The following is a 14,707-nucleotide window of genomic DNA, read 5'->3' as shown; positions in this document are numbered from 1 at the left end:
GGTCCCGCTGCCCGGGGAGATGGCGGCGCCGGGCACGGAGGCTTGGACGTGGCTGCTGCGGCCGCCCACCGCCACCGAGCTGCTGCTGGCGGCCCTGTGCTGGCTCGGCTGCTACTGGCTGCTGCTGCGGCGGCCGCGGGCGCTGTCGGGGCTGCCGCCGGGCCCCGCGCCCTGGCCGCTGGTGGGCAACTTCGCCTTCGCCCTGCTGCCGCCGCCGCTGCTGCGCCGCTGGGCGGTGCAGGGGAAGGACGGCGGCCGCGTCTCCCCCGCCTTCTCCCCGCACGTCTTCCTCACCGGCCTCACCAAGATGTACGGCAGCGTCTTCCGGCTCTTCGTGGGCAGCCGCCCCTTCATCGTGCTCAACACCTTCGAGGCGGTGCGGGAGGCGCTGGTGGAGAAGGCGGAGGTGTTCAGCGACCGGCCCTCCGTGCCCATCGTCCTCATGATCACCCACAACAAGGGTAAGCGCCCGGGGGCGCCCCGGCGGGTGTCGCTCGGGGAGCTGTCGCACCCTGATGGATGGCCAGGGCGATGATACCGAGCGGGGCTGGTGGCTGCTCTGCCGAAATTTATAAATAAGTGTTGTGAATTGCAGAGTGAACCATTTACTTGCTTTTTTGCTCCTCGCGTGTATCCTTCACCCTGCTGCTGACTGAAAGCACGCAGAGAGAAAGTCAACCTCCCTTGAGGTGGACATGCAGCATCCCCGTGAGCTGGGCAGTGCTGTGCTGTGCACCACGGACCACCTCTGGATGACTGAAATGCCTCATCCCTTTAGCTCTGTTCGCAGTGAAGGGACTGAGGAGCGGCTGATGGAGCTGGGGCTGTTTAGCCTGGAGAAGAGGAGGCTCGGGGGGACCTTACCGCTCTCCAAACTTATCGAAAGGAGATTGTAGCCAGGTGGGGGGTGGCCTCTTCTCCCAGGCAACCAGCGGTAGGACAAGAGGACATAGTCTCAAGCTGCACCAAGGGAGGTTTAGGTTGGACATTAGGAAGAATTTCTTCACAGAAAGGGGGATTGGGTGTTGAAATGGGCTGCCTGGGGAGGTGGTGGAGTCACTGTCCTTGGAGGTGTTTTAAGGAAAGACTGGATGTGGCACTTAGTGCCATGTTCTAGTTGGCATGGTGGTGTTCAATCATAAATTGGACTCAATCTCAGAGGTCTTTTCCAACCTAATTAATTCTGTGACTGGCTTTTGTGCAGGGGTTTAAGGAACTGCTGGTCTGTCATCTGGGGGCTTTCTGATTTTGACTGTGTCAGGAGAAAAAATGTCAGAACTTTGGCAGTGGTATACTAAACTGAACACTTCCCCAGTTCTTACCAAGGTACCGATGGCAAAGAGCAGGTTTCTGTAGCTGTGCAGTCTGTGCTGCCTGTGTGGAAGCTACTGTTGCTGAGATGTTTGCAGGTGTGTTATTATGCTTGTCAGAACTTACTGAATATATTTGGGGGGGTTTTTTTTTTTTTTTTTTGGGTTTTTTGTTTGTTTGGTTTGGTTTGGTTTTTTATAGGTCAAAAGAGAGTTTACTAGCTCTTGCAAAAAGAGGGCATGGGAGAGTGTAAACACATGTTGGCAATGCTGCAGTTAGAATTTCTTCATGGTTAGTTTTTAGGTCATTATGGCTGTCAGAGTTTGTGGAAAACTAATTTTCCATTTCCAGTTAGGAAGTGTAGCCCAGAAGGCTTGTTAGTGTGCTAGCTTGTTGTGAAACTTACCTTTTTTTATTTTCTTCCAGTTTAATGTTGGATTTTGTGTTTGTTTGTTGGTTGCTTTTTTTTTTAGTGTACCAGAATTACCCTTGTAAAGATAAGAGGAAAGCGAGTGGCGTAGGTCATGTTTATTAAAATGTGATCAGGTACCATTGCTGAAATTGGTTTAAAGAATAAAAAAATAAATTATGAATTATATTAGTTTAATGATATTGGTCTGAGACAGATATTACTGGCACATTATCATGCATGAGTATTTTTAGGTACAGTACTTTTAGCAAGAACTGGGGGAGGAAAGGGGAAGAGGAGTTACATGATTTTAGCAGTGCTCTAAAACTGCATGTTTAGGCTCATGGTGGATTTCTTTTTCCTTAAACGCTCTGAATTTCATGTTTCATGTTCTCTGATAGGCTTTTTTGAACATGGTGCCCCAAGACTAGCCAGGGCAATTAGCCACTTTCATTAGTGGATGTTCCAGGGGAGTTGAGTGTGTAAGGAGCCTGTTGTCCAGAGCCGGAGCGTGCTGCAGCCAAGTCCAGGGACTTGTACCTGCCTGTGCTGCGCTGCAGCAGGGAGGTTACATTGCTTTACGTCTAGTTTTGTGTGGAAGCTCTCCATAACTGCGCTCAGGCACGAGGACTGTTAGACGAGAGCTGCCCAGTGGTCTCTAAAACATACCGAGCTGGTATGTAGCGTGCACGTTTGCTGGTTGAATTGCCACAGGTGTGGGAGTGTTGTAGAATGAACCGCAGGGGTGGTGTGTTTTGAGTACACCAAGGGCAAAGGCAGTGAATGTGGGCAGTGTGGGCTGCTGTTTCTTCAAAAGCCGGTGGAAACTACAGATGCTCTTTCTGGGCTGGCTTGGGTTTAGTGGTGGCATGAAGGAAATGACTCAACATCTGTGGTGCTACATTTGTGCTAACTAGTGTTTCTTTTTTGTCTGTGGTTCATGGAGGAGGTCCGTGGGTTACGACACTCAAACTGGAGGCCTCTGAGGGTTGGTCTGGGAGCCTCCTGATCATAGATTCAGGAGTTCATGGGTGAGACTTTACTGCAGGTCAGGACAGAGGCAATTGTGTTAGTATGTATTAGGAAAGGAAATGATAAAGCAGGATGATGGGTAACTTCAGATCTGCTGGTCACAATTTGGGTACTACAGCACTGGGGTGCTTTGAGTCAGTAAGTATTCCCTTTGGGTTCCTGTATCTTTGTTCTATAAACAAGCTACAGGGTATGAACTTACAGAGCTATTTCCTTGTAAGCTACATTTTCTGTGATAGTTTTGTCTTTACCCTGAGCTGACCTGCTGGGTATGGTATGGGAGAAAGCAGGGCTTATCTCAGCTTTGTGGCTTGATTGTGTGTAAGATGCAAGTAGAATATTGTGCGTGGGGGAGAGCAAGTAGAAGTACCAGAAATGGCAAATACTGTATTTCAGCAACTTGATTAGTAAAGAAGGGAGACTGCCTTGGCTGGATGGGAAGTGCCATGAGAACTTAAGGGAGAAGGTAGAAGTTAAGTCTTAATTGAAGGCTTCTGTGCATACATCTGTGGGAACAGAAATACCAGACTGGGGAAAACGTAGATTTTGGTCATTTTGTTTTAGTAAAGCATTTCTGTATTTTATATCTGTGAGAGGTTGCAGCAGTGACTCAGTCTCTAGAGTGGATGGAGCCTGAGTGGTTGTCTGACATTTTAGCCCTACCCTGTGTACATCCAGATGTGGACATCTGGCAGCACAGAAGTTAAATGTTATTAAAAGTCATGAATTCTATGTTGGTCAGTGTTCCCAGTATTGCAGCAACACTAAAGCTAGCAGAAAGAAATGGGGGAGAGGGAGGGTAAATTAGCCTTTGCCAGAACTTGCTTCTTGTAAGGATTTACATTTTTTTTTCATGTAAAAAAGGAGAATAAAATGAACTCTGGTTCTGTGAATTTGTTGGTTATATTGAAAGGTTTTTGTTATCAGTACATAGAATTAGCCCTCTATAATGAGCATGAAGTCTTGGTTATTCTTGTTGCTTTAGAATTCATTATTGTATTTTCTTCAGGTTTTTGTTTGTTTGTTTTTTGCTTTAGTTTGTTTTGGGGAGTTTTTCTGGGGTTTGTGTTTTGGGGTTTTTTGTTTGTTTTGTGGGTTTTTTTGGTTTTTTTTGTTTTGTTGTGTTTTTGTTTTGTTTGTTTGTTTGTTTTTGTTAGGGTTGTTTTGGTTTTTTAAAGAGTAGAGTTATCTGTGCTGGGTACCTTGACTTTTCAGGGCGGGCAGAGATTTTCTTTGAAAACAGCGAAGGACTATTCCATTAGTGTAGCTTAATAGTGATCCAGTTGACAGTTTGCTTTCTTCTCTTATCTCTGTTACTCTAACTTCATGCTGCTCTTCCTCCTCAGTCTGTCTCCTGTGTTGTTCTTTCCCAGTCTGCAAATCAGTTATTAGTATTTTGCAGCAATTTGGGGGTTCAAGGTGTGAGAGAACACCATGCTGTGCAGGACTGCTGGAGACTCTGGGTGTGGGAAGGTGTGTTGGTGGTGGTAGCTTTTCTGGGAGGCTACAAGAGTCTTTTTTACGTTCAAGACAATAGGTTGCTTTTATTTTATGAAAGTATTTGAATCCTAAAACTTGCTTTCCTAATGATAGAAAGGGGAACAGATTGTGGATGTATAGTCTGGTTTTGAGATATTTGTTGTGGCGTAGAAATAGTGATAACTTTGTTTTATTCCAAGAAATCCATGTTTGTTTCTTTTCCACCCCAGCCACAAACCTCGGAAATGTTGGTTCTTGGCCAAATTCAGCCCCGAATATGCCTGCTTTTTCACTTACTCTGCTTGAGGACACCAGCTTAACCATGGAGTATGTTAGATACAGCAGGTTGTTTGTTACCCTGAAGTGTCTTTGGCGTGGTCTTTTAGTTCAACAGAAGGGATGTTTCTGTTTTTAAGTGAGCAGCAGTTATACTTGAAGCTAAGGGATTTAATTTAAATGGTGTTTCATGATGACACAATCATGCAGAACAAGTGCCTGAAGGCATCAAAACTGTTGAGATGCAAATCAAGCAGGCTTTTGCCAAGTGGCTCTGAACCTGTCTTTACCTTCCAGGTTTGTTCAGAGCGTGTGTATCCTTTATTTTTATTACAACTTAAAGAAAAACCTTGCTTCTAATAGAAACACATGCAAAAAGTATTGAGAAGTTTGTATAACGTGAAGGAGGAAAGAAATACAAGCCAGCCTGTGTTTTAATGTCTTCTGCTTTGCTGAAGAAATTCCTACCTCAGGACACTGAGGAGAAAAGGCAATAACTAACCTATGTCCTAGAATAACAATTCCTACAAAATTATCAGTAGTAATGAAGCATCTTTAATACCTCTTCTCCATCTATTTGTGCCTTGCAAAGACTAATAAAACTACTGATCTGACTTTAATATTAATTTCTCAGATTGGGAAAAGGGGGGACAGGGTTTCCCAAAGCTATTATAAAGAACCTGGTGTTCTTCCTCTAGTTCCTAGCCCAGTGCTTGGGATACATTTATTGTGTATCATTTCCCTTTCTTCTGGTTCTTGGGTTACAGGTCCATATAATTATTTCTTATTGAAAATAGGGTATTTTGGTTTCAAACTCTTCCATTCTTTTTCAGGTGTTATTTTTGCACCGTATGGTCCTGTCTGGAAGCAACAGAGGAAATTCTCTCTCTCAACACTGCGTCATTTTGGAGTAGGGAGACACAGCTTAGAGCCTAAAATCATTGAGGAGCTGAACTTCATAAAGGAAGAAATGTTGAAGCATGGGAAAGATTCATTTAATCCCTTTCCGATCATTCGCAATGCAGTGTCCAATGTTATCTGTTCCATGGCCTTTGGCAAGCGTTTTAACTACGAAGACATTGAGTTCAAGACGATGCTGAAGAACATGGCCCGTGCACTGGAGCTGAGTGTGAACAGCTACATGATCCTGGTCAACATCTGCCCTTGGCTCTACTACCTTCCCTTTGGGCCTTTCCGCGAGCTTCGGCAAACGGAGTTAGATATTACTGCTTTTCTGAAGAAAATAATTGCACAGCACAGGGACACGCTGGATGCAGCAAATCCCAGGGACTTCATTGATATGTACTTCATCCATGCAGAAGAGGAAAAGAACAACAAGGAGAGCAGTTTTAATGATGACTACCTATTTTTTATCATTGGTGACCTCTTCATTGCAGGCACAGATACTACTTCCAACACATTACTGTGGTGCCTCCTCTACATGTCTCTTTACCCAGAAGTACAAGGTAAGACTAGTTTTATTCTAGGTGATTTATTCCAGACGGTAAAGCTCTGGATGGATGCTCAGAAACGGAAGCAAACAGAGACAGTGCAGAAATCATTTGAACTGCAAACAGTATGTGTGTATGTGCAATTTGAAAGGCTGATATGTAATCAGACGTCTTCTATCCTGCTGTGCTTTGAAGACCTCTAGGTTAGTGTTATATATTAAGTACTAAATGACCTTTTAATCTGTACATTTCTTCTGTTTTGGGGCAACTTTATCTTTTCCAAGTAATTCCAGGGAACTTTAGCGTGCTTGAAAAACTTTGGCAGTTGTGGTGTTCCAGGCATATAGCAGTGATACAAGATGTGTAAGATCCACAGTGGTGAGGTCTGCTTTTATGCCTTCCTGAGCAGGGAGGTTGTTGAGCCTAGTGGCAGAGCCTGGGGAAGTGAAACACTACCCACTGTAGAGGAAGATCAGGTCAGAGACAGTTTACGCAAGCTGGACTTGGCACAAGTGCACAGCACCAGTGTCTTTGGAGAGGCCTCTCCACAGGAGTCTTGAGTGGTCGTATCAATGGTGAACCTTGGGTAGGTGGTTGATGATGGCAGGGGGCGGGAGAGGAAGACACATGGAACACATGACCCCCAAGAAGTGGCAGAAGGAATTGGTCTTGCTCATTATTAGGGAAAGATGACTGAGGGGAAACCTTATGCTGTCTACAGCTACCTGATTGGAAGAGACTAAGGAGATGGGGGCAGTCTCCTCTGAGGTGTGCAGTGGAAGGGAGAGAAGCAGTGGAGACACTCTACAAGAAGAAAATTCTAATCAGATACTAGGAAAAAAAAATTGCCCTGTTGAAGATGGCAAAGGAGCACAACAGATTGCCCTGGAAGTTAATAGAATCTCTGACTTTAAAGGTATTCAAAACTCAGTGAGTTATGACTCTGAGTAGACTCATCTACCCTCAGAGTCTGATCTGTCTGGAATAATCACTGTTAAAGGTGATTAAATGTCAAGATCATAGTTTATTGCACAAAGTCCACCTGTTTGTTGACTAAAGATTGCACAATGGGACATGAGTTCAATACGTGGAAGAGAGAGTTCACTGGGGACAACTGTAAAATAAACTTTTATTGCATAGGCTTAGTCTTCTATTTTTGATGTCCCTGTGTTATCACTGCTTGAGCTGGTATGCAGTTAGATGAATTAGATATATTCTAAATTACACAAATGAAATCTGGGATAGTGTTGTGTTGGTTTGTGTTTTTTAACCTCTTTCCCACCTGTGTGTTACTGTGTGTATATGTGCTGGTCAGTTTTCCCTCTTCTGATGATCATTAACTGTTTTATTGCTTCTCTCCAATTCCACCTTTGCTTATGCTGTGGCTGTTGTCAAGTAATCTAAATAAGCTCTGTAGTCCAGAGTGTATCACTTAGCTATGGAATGTGATTCTCTTACTTCTAGTATCCCATTCCTTATGTATCCTGATTGCCTTGGAGTAAGGTAGGGGCCTCGTTTTTTGACCCTGATAATGTATTTCTCTTAAACATATTGACATATTTTTTCCCTAAAGAAAATACCTGAATTTTGTAACTTTTAGCAGTGGCAAATGTTGCTTGCAGACATGGAAAGCCAAGCTAAGGGCTGTCAGGGAAAAAAATCTGGAATAGCCTTTTTCTCTTTGGAAACCATTTTTGCTTTTTACATGGAAAAGAAAAGGATGGGTGTGAGACAATGAATGTGGTGAGGCCATGCGAAGTATTTGGTTTGTTCTGTTCCCTGACTTTGTTTTGGTCTTTAACTTGTGAAGATCTGTGAGACTTTTAAATATGTGAAAAGTTGTGGAGCAGTTCAAATATCATGCTGTTAGTGGAGAACTGCTCAAGTTTGTATTTTTGCACTTGGTAATGTGAGCAGCAGTTTGGCTGCTTTCTGTATAGTTCAGCATTTCTTTACAAACTGAACAAATGAGTTGTTTGAGATGAAGCATTGATGTGACACTTGGCATGAGACAGTCTCTTTTATTTTTTTAATGTTGAAAACTGTTTAAACTACTGTACATTCCTGAATACTGGGCTATGTAAAAGTAGCAAACCCTCACAAAGAAGATTCTGGAGAGCCATGCCATCAGCAGCACATATCTCTTGCTGTATTTTTTAATGTTCCTCATACCTGAACTTTTTTACTAGCGAAACCATTAGGTGGCAGCAGCGGCTCATTGGACCCAGTTCAGGCAGCAATTCTGGATGCTGCTTGGGAAACTGGGACACTTATTTTTTTGTGTTGAGCTTTCATTTAATCTTGTATCACTGCTAAGGAGAGAAAAGAGCAAAAATTCAAGAGTATCAGCAGCTTGGTTGGAAAAGGCAGGCAGGACAACCACGAAGTATTGAGGATACAAAAGGTAAAAACTGAAAACTGACTGTTATTATTTTTGATTAAAGGTTAGTTTTGCGCTTTCCTCTTTCAAGACTGTCTTTTGCTGTATAGCCAGATTCCAAGTTACCTGTTAAGAGAAGGCACGTCATCCTGTATGTACATAGGTGAAGCAGATCTTGCATCTTGGAAACTTCCGTGAAGAGAACTGCTTGTATGCTGAGTCTTTTGAGAGATGAAAGGGGCAAACAAATATTTTGACACTTTATGCTTCCTGTGAATGAGAAAGGAAATTAGCTTGTTAACTTTTTTCTTTCCTTTGCAGAAGGGCTGTGTGGGGAAGGAGCATCTGCTGCTGCCTTTTAGGGGAACTGGGAAATAGCTGAGTTTAGCTTCTGTGACTAGAAAGTAAGAAGTGTCAAGAACAAGTTAAATGGCTTGTACACTTGCAGTAACAGCACCAGAATTCCTGCTCCAGAACGAAGTATCTAAAGCAGCTGCATGAGAAGCTTTCCAATCTCTTCATGTGCAGACACACACAGCACACACTTCTCTTTTTGTTCAAGTTTTTTAATGCATGGAAGAAGCTTGATGTTTTCAACATTCAAATTACTGTGTGTATATATATATATGTATATACATATATATGTATATAATTAACCTCCTAAAGTTAAGATTATGAATACATTTGGAATTGCAACAGAACTTTTCCTATACTCTTCCAATGCAGAAGTGCTAGCAATGTCTGTCATCTCAGTAGCTTTACTTGTGACAGTTGTTCTTGGTTGTTTACTTCTTAACTGAGCCTGTTCTTAAAGATTATGCTGGCATAGTTATTTCAGCTAGGGATCACATCTTTAAGTAATTTTTGAGAAACCTATATAAACAATGAAGCGTAGACAAATGATATTGGGAAGACGTCTCCTGACATGTAGTGCATCTTCTGAATTTTTTTATTTTTCTTGCTCCCTTTGAATAGAGAAGGTTCATGCAGAAGTTGAAGCAGTTCTAGGACGTGACAAAGTCCCCTCGCTTGCTCACAAGGCTCAGATGCCCTTCACAGAGGCAACCATTATGGAAGTGCAGAGGATGACTGCAGTTGTTCCCCTCTCTATTCCTCGAATGGCCTCAGCAACTGCTCGTAAGTGTTTCTAGAGACTTATTACTACAGTATTTCTTTGGAGGATGAAGATCTGATGGGTCATCTAGTGATAGTTTACAAAGACCTCATTTATGTGATAGACCTGTAACCCCAGTATGTAAAATGCCATTTTTAGAGAGTAGGTGGCCTCAAGATACTCCTTTATTTAAGCAGCATGTCTGACCTAACATCCTAATTTAGAGCAATTTCTTTTATGTGGGTCAGCCTGTATTGACTGATGTGCTTAGTCATAGCTGGCAGCTGAGACTCCACCTTTGTACCTGAAACAGTTGTTTTTGGCATTCTGACACAGAGGTCTGAAAACATCAATTTAGAGCAGTTGATTGGTTAAAGGCTTATACCATTTACCTCCACATATGTTTCTAGCTTATCTATAGCTGACCACTGGCTAAAGCCAGTGTAAGATAGCCATACTCAGCTTTCAAACCCAGTACTGAATTGATCTTTTTTACTTGTTTTGGCTTCAGGACAGTGAGGTGCAACAAGCTGAAATATGACTAGTGATTTCAAAATCCTCTTGTAACAACAGTTCAAAACCTGTCCCTTGACTGTGCTGGGGCTCTGTGACACCACAGGAGTAAGAGGAAACTGGGTCACAGCACTTGCATGCTACAGAGTGCATTTCTTGCAATTGCTGCTGCTTTTTCTCTGCAGGGAGCTGTTGGTGTAACTTGATGTCTTTCCAGCTGCTCAGGCCTGTGTGATTCTGACTCTAAAGCAGGGTAGCACCTCTGCCTTAAGGGTTTGCTACATTTGCAACCCACTGCTAGGGGTGGATACAATTTTTTATGACATCCTCTAGTTTTCTTTTTAGTGAGATGTTTCCCATGTTTACGTCTAGCAACTTGTCACATCTCTGTCTCTGTGCTTTTGTTTCAAGTGCTACAGGGATATACCATTCCTAAGGGCAGTGTGATTGTGCCCAATCTGTGGTCAGTACACAGAGATCCTAACATTTGGGAGAAACCAGATGAATTTCAACCATCAAGATTTCTGGATGAAAATGGGCAGCTAATTAAGAAAGAGTCATTCATTCCTTTTGGGATGGGTAAGATAATCCACATGCAGCCATTAGGTGCTTGGTGGGGGTGGTGTTTCAAGTTTAGGGCCTTGGAGGTGTGAGATGTAAAAAATGCACATAGGACCAACTATAGAACTTGTTTTATTATTACAGTTGGTGACTTGCAAAATGAGTTGGGTTCCTAAAGTCTCCAGTTGCCAGGCAGAAAGAATGAATTGTCCTTTGCTAATACTTTTGTTGTGGGTGTAAGTGCTGTTAATATGAAGTAATACTGCTGAGCCAGGCTTAGAAGAAAAGCTTCAGAGTTCACAGCTTAATTGTAGCTTAAGCCTTTCTGTGTTTGGACTGTGGTAGCACGGGAATTACATGTGTGTTAACAAAGGGATCACCTGTATAAAGCCAGTAACATATCTCTTCGAACTGTCCTTCAGGTAAACGTGTGTGCATGGGAGAGCAGTTGGCAAAAATGGAGCTGTTCCTGATTTTCACAAGCCTAATGCAAAGTTTTACCTTTTTGTACCCTGAAAATGCTGCAAAACCATCCATGGAGGGAAGGTTTGGTCTAACTTTGGCTCCATGTCCGTTCAACATAATAGCTATGAAGAAATGATTTAACATCAAAAAAGATTTAGCAAAGAAATACTGCACTTTTAATATCCAGCTTTTTTTTGTTTCCATCTTTTGATTCTTTTTTCTCAGGAAAACACCAACTGCATACACTTTCTTAGTCAGTGATCAATCCATTTAGATTTCTGGAAAGAAAAGACTTTCTTTGTCAGCTGTTGCATTCCACAAACAAACTGACAGCATAGTTTTCAGTTTGATATTAAAACTTGCTGGGCTTAAACCCTGTCTATAAGCTATTACTGTCAGTTTGTCAAATGTTAATTATGGAAGAATGGTCCAAAACATCTGTTAATGCTTTAGCAGATAGTAATTATAAAAAATTTTAAAAGCGGCACATAAAGAGTTAACTTACCAAAGGAGTGAAGGACATCATGTAATATTAAAAGGATTAACAAATGACAGGGTGTTAGCATTTTCTGTGTAAAGAAATATTGTAATTGAGCTTAAATAATGACATACACTTTCTGGAAACTACTAAATGACACTTCTATTAACCTTGGAGGATTCTTTCTTGCAAGTGTAGATAGGATCGAATCAGTCTGGATTCCTGGATTCAAACGTTCTCGACTATCAGGGCTCACTAAAAACCCCGAGTTTGAGGCCAAATGAATGCTTGAATATGCCATATTCTCAACATGAAACAAGTGTGCAGCATATGGATGCAGATGTTTTATTTCAGCATATAAATGAGAGCAGAATTCTCTAACAAGAAACAGCAGAAGTCTGTTCTCTCTGGTGCCAAGCAGATATTCAAAACGACATCTGTGCTGCCTCTTGGCGTTCCCTGTTTTCCCCATGGCAGCAGTGGCTGCACTCTGGACGAGACCAACAGCCACTTATAGGGGAAAACTCTACCTGTGTAATCCTGGACTCGGGGCTTGCACTCAAGTTTTTCACTCACTGGCAGTGTGGACAGCACTGCCACAACCTCTTTGGCTTTGGGAACTGGACTCTTCAAATACGGCATCACAGTGGCATTAGAGGTGAGGGTCTTTTACGTTTACCATGGAACAGGAGGAATCTGACAAACTCGAGGTTTGAATACAACATCTTTCTCTTTGTTATCTTCCACATGGAGTACAAATACCTGGTTCATACAATATTACTGTACCTTACTCTTTACATATGCAGAATCTTAGTGCTGTTACCCACTGTCACACCAACGGCCAAGGAAACCTCATGTTAGGTGTTTCAGAACAGGGCAGTCAAGTCTCGCCTTGTATTTGAAAGGTCTTTTAAACATGTAAAGCGATCTTTTGGGGGTATATGTAACAATTAACCTTTAATTATTCTTAATCATTATTAAATCACTTTATACTCCTTTTGATCTAGCAGAATTTCCTATCACATCTGAATTAAGTTCAGATGTACTCTTTTAAAGGAAGTTTCCTCTCTGTCACTGGAGATCTAGAGAATACCAGGAGTCCTCCTAATGTCAAGTTTACAAGACTGGAATGTTAATTTGACTGTAATTTTAGAATTGGGTATTCCATGGCAGAAACTAAACCTAAATTGTAAAAGAAGAATCAACTTTTCAGCTTTAAATTAATGTCTGGTTTTGTCACTTTTAAACTTGAAATTTTATAAGCCAGGTAGTGCCTAACAAAGACTGTAAGATAGTTATTTTGGATTTAAATTAAGGTTTTCTGTTACCTCTTTTGAATAACAGGGTGCCTTAATTTCTGAATTATGTATTTGATTGGTCAGGTATCCCACTGTTTGTGTGAGAACTTCCAGTTCTTATGTAGATTTCATTGGACTTCATAAGACTTATGTAGATTTCATTGGACTTCATAAGCTTCTGTTAAATTTTTAATTTGTATGAAATTTTTGAAAACTTAGCACTTGCTCTAAAAGCTGACAGTATTGGAGAATTAAGCACTTGTTTCTTTAATTTTGTATTTTCCAATGAATAAACACTCTGAACAGCTGGGATTTTTGTCTGAAAAATCCTTAAAATAGCATATGCTTGATTGAGAAGCTAAAATTTAGTGCTGCTAATATTTATCTTTCTGTTGAAATGCCTTCTAAGGAACATCATGATGGTGTGCAACTGATCACTTACACAAAATATCTGTCCTTTTGATCAATGAGGACACATTTGAAAAGCACTTTAGTATTTTATTTTTACATCTTCCAAAGAAAACACAATTTGCACAGTCCCCTAGTATGTGAAATTGTACATATTTGTGCTTGTTTTGCCTGCTGAGTTTAGTTTAAAATGTCACCTCTGAAAACTGTCCTTCAAAAATTATCATTCTGCAAATAGTACCTTGAGAATGTGGTTTTTGGTGATACCTGTAATCAAATGCTGCATTGTGCCACAAGATAAAGTACTGATGTGAAGGTTCAGTCACGTCAATGTCTGTCAGAATGCAAGATGCTGTTAGAAATGACAGTAAAGACCTGCCTTTCATGTCTTCCAGATGCACTGAAATTTTCACAGGATGCCATCAAAGTAGCTAAACAGTAGCATAAAAGCAACAAAATCTTTGTGGTTTTCAAAGTGTGTTTCCATATTTGGCAAACTAAGTAAAATGGTAACAGATTTGGTTTGCGTTTGTAAATGTATCCTCCCCCTCTCTTTTTTCAGCAGAGGAAGCATATCAAATGCCTTGTTGAAAAATGTAAATACAAGTGGGTGGCTGTTTCTGAATGCTGAAAATATCTTTATGTCTAAAAATTACTTCAGACTTTGCTTCAATGTATTTTTATTTTTAATAAAGTAATTCTCAAGTAAGTGTTTGACAGCTTTGCATGGTCCTTTCAATGAGTTCCACTTACTGACTAAGCATGTGGTGTTTGACATCTTACAACGGAAGTTTTTGAGTGAGAAAATGTTACAAAATGTTTTTGGATGAGTAGTGAAGGAGATGGGGGAACAAAGTGAAATTGGAAAAATACAGTGCCAGGCACATTATGGTCAAATGATACAAAGAATGTTTTAAAAACACTCACATGGAATAAAAGGAGAGGGAAGGGTAGAGGTGAGGAAGATAAAAGGGCAGATGACTTGTCACCAGGAGGAGATGCTCAGTATGCAAGAAAGAAAATCTCGGGCAGAAGATGAGGTGTAGCTTTGTTGGACTCCTGGCATAGAGGGACATGGAGGGCAGAGAAGCAGAGGGGTCTCTGTGGGGAGCCTGGGGTGGAGGACAGAGAGCTGGGGCCTCTGGCCCAGAGGAGGCCCAGTGGGAGGGAGGAGATTGTTTTACATAGAAGGGAAGAACTGAGAGCAAACAGTTAAGTGCCTGTGGAGAAGTGGGTATGAGCAGTGGTGTGTGCTGGAAACTGGGCACTCAGGAGTCACAGCTCTATGAGGAAATCATGTGTCTTACACCCTGGGCTTAGGTTGCAGGTTACTTCGCATAGTGCTTTATATTTTGCTTTTTTTTTTTTCTTTTTAAGGGAAATTCATTAATTACCCACTCAGCTGTCATTTGTATACACAAAGAGCAGTAACTCTGAGTCTCTGAGTGAAGCTGTTTCCACAGACACTTCCTGCTCCTGCCTAACCTACTGGCTTTTGGTACAAAGTGCAGAGATATGAGAATCTTCTTATT

At 41.7% G+C, this 14,707-nt stretch overlaps 1 protein-coding gene across 1 annotated transcript; it reads left to right on the top strand.

Annotated features, from left to right (window-relative positions):
* The first annotated feature begins 4 nt into the window (after positions 1–4).
* On the top strand, positions 5–13,884 carry LOC126652112 (cytochrome P450 2U1). Its single transcript, XM_050338692.1, has 5 exons — positions 5–461; positions 5,341–5,973; positions 9,314–9,475; positions 10,377–10,544; positions 10,949–13,884. Exons 1-5 carry the CDS (start codon positions 20–22, stop codon positions 11,125–11,127), a joined length of 1,584 nt encoding a protein of 527 aa, XP_050194649.1. The 5' UTR covers positions 5–19; the 3' UTR covers positions 11,128–13,884.
* Positions 13,885–14,707: the final 823 nt, after the last annotated feature.

This window comes from Myiozetetes cayanensis, unplaced genomic scaffold, assembly GCF_022539395.1.
Source record: "Myiozetetes cayanensis isolate MyiCay16 unplaced genomic scaffold, myiCay2020 scf7, whole genome shotgun sequence".
In the NCBI taxonomy this organism is placed as follows: Eukaryota; Metazoa; Chordata; class Aves; order Passeriformes; family Tyrannidae; genus Myiozetetes; species Myiozetetes cayanensis.
The sequence above is the reverse complement of the archived record's forward strand: the minus strand, read 5'-3'. Positions and strand labels throughout refer to the sequence as shown.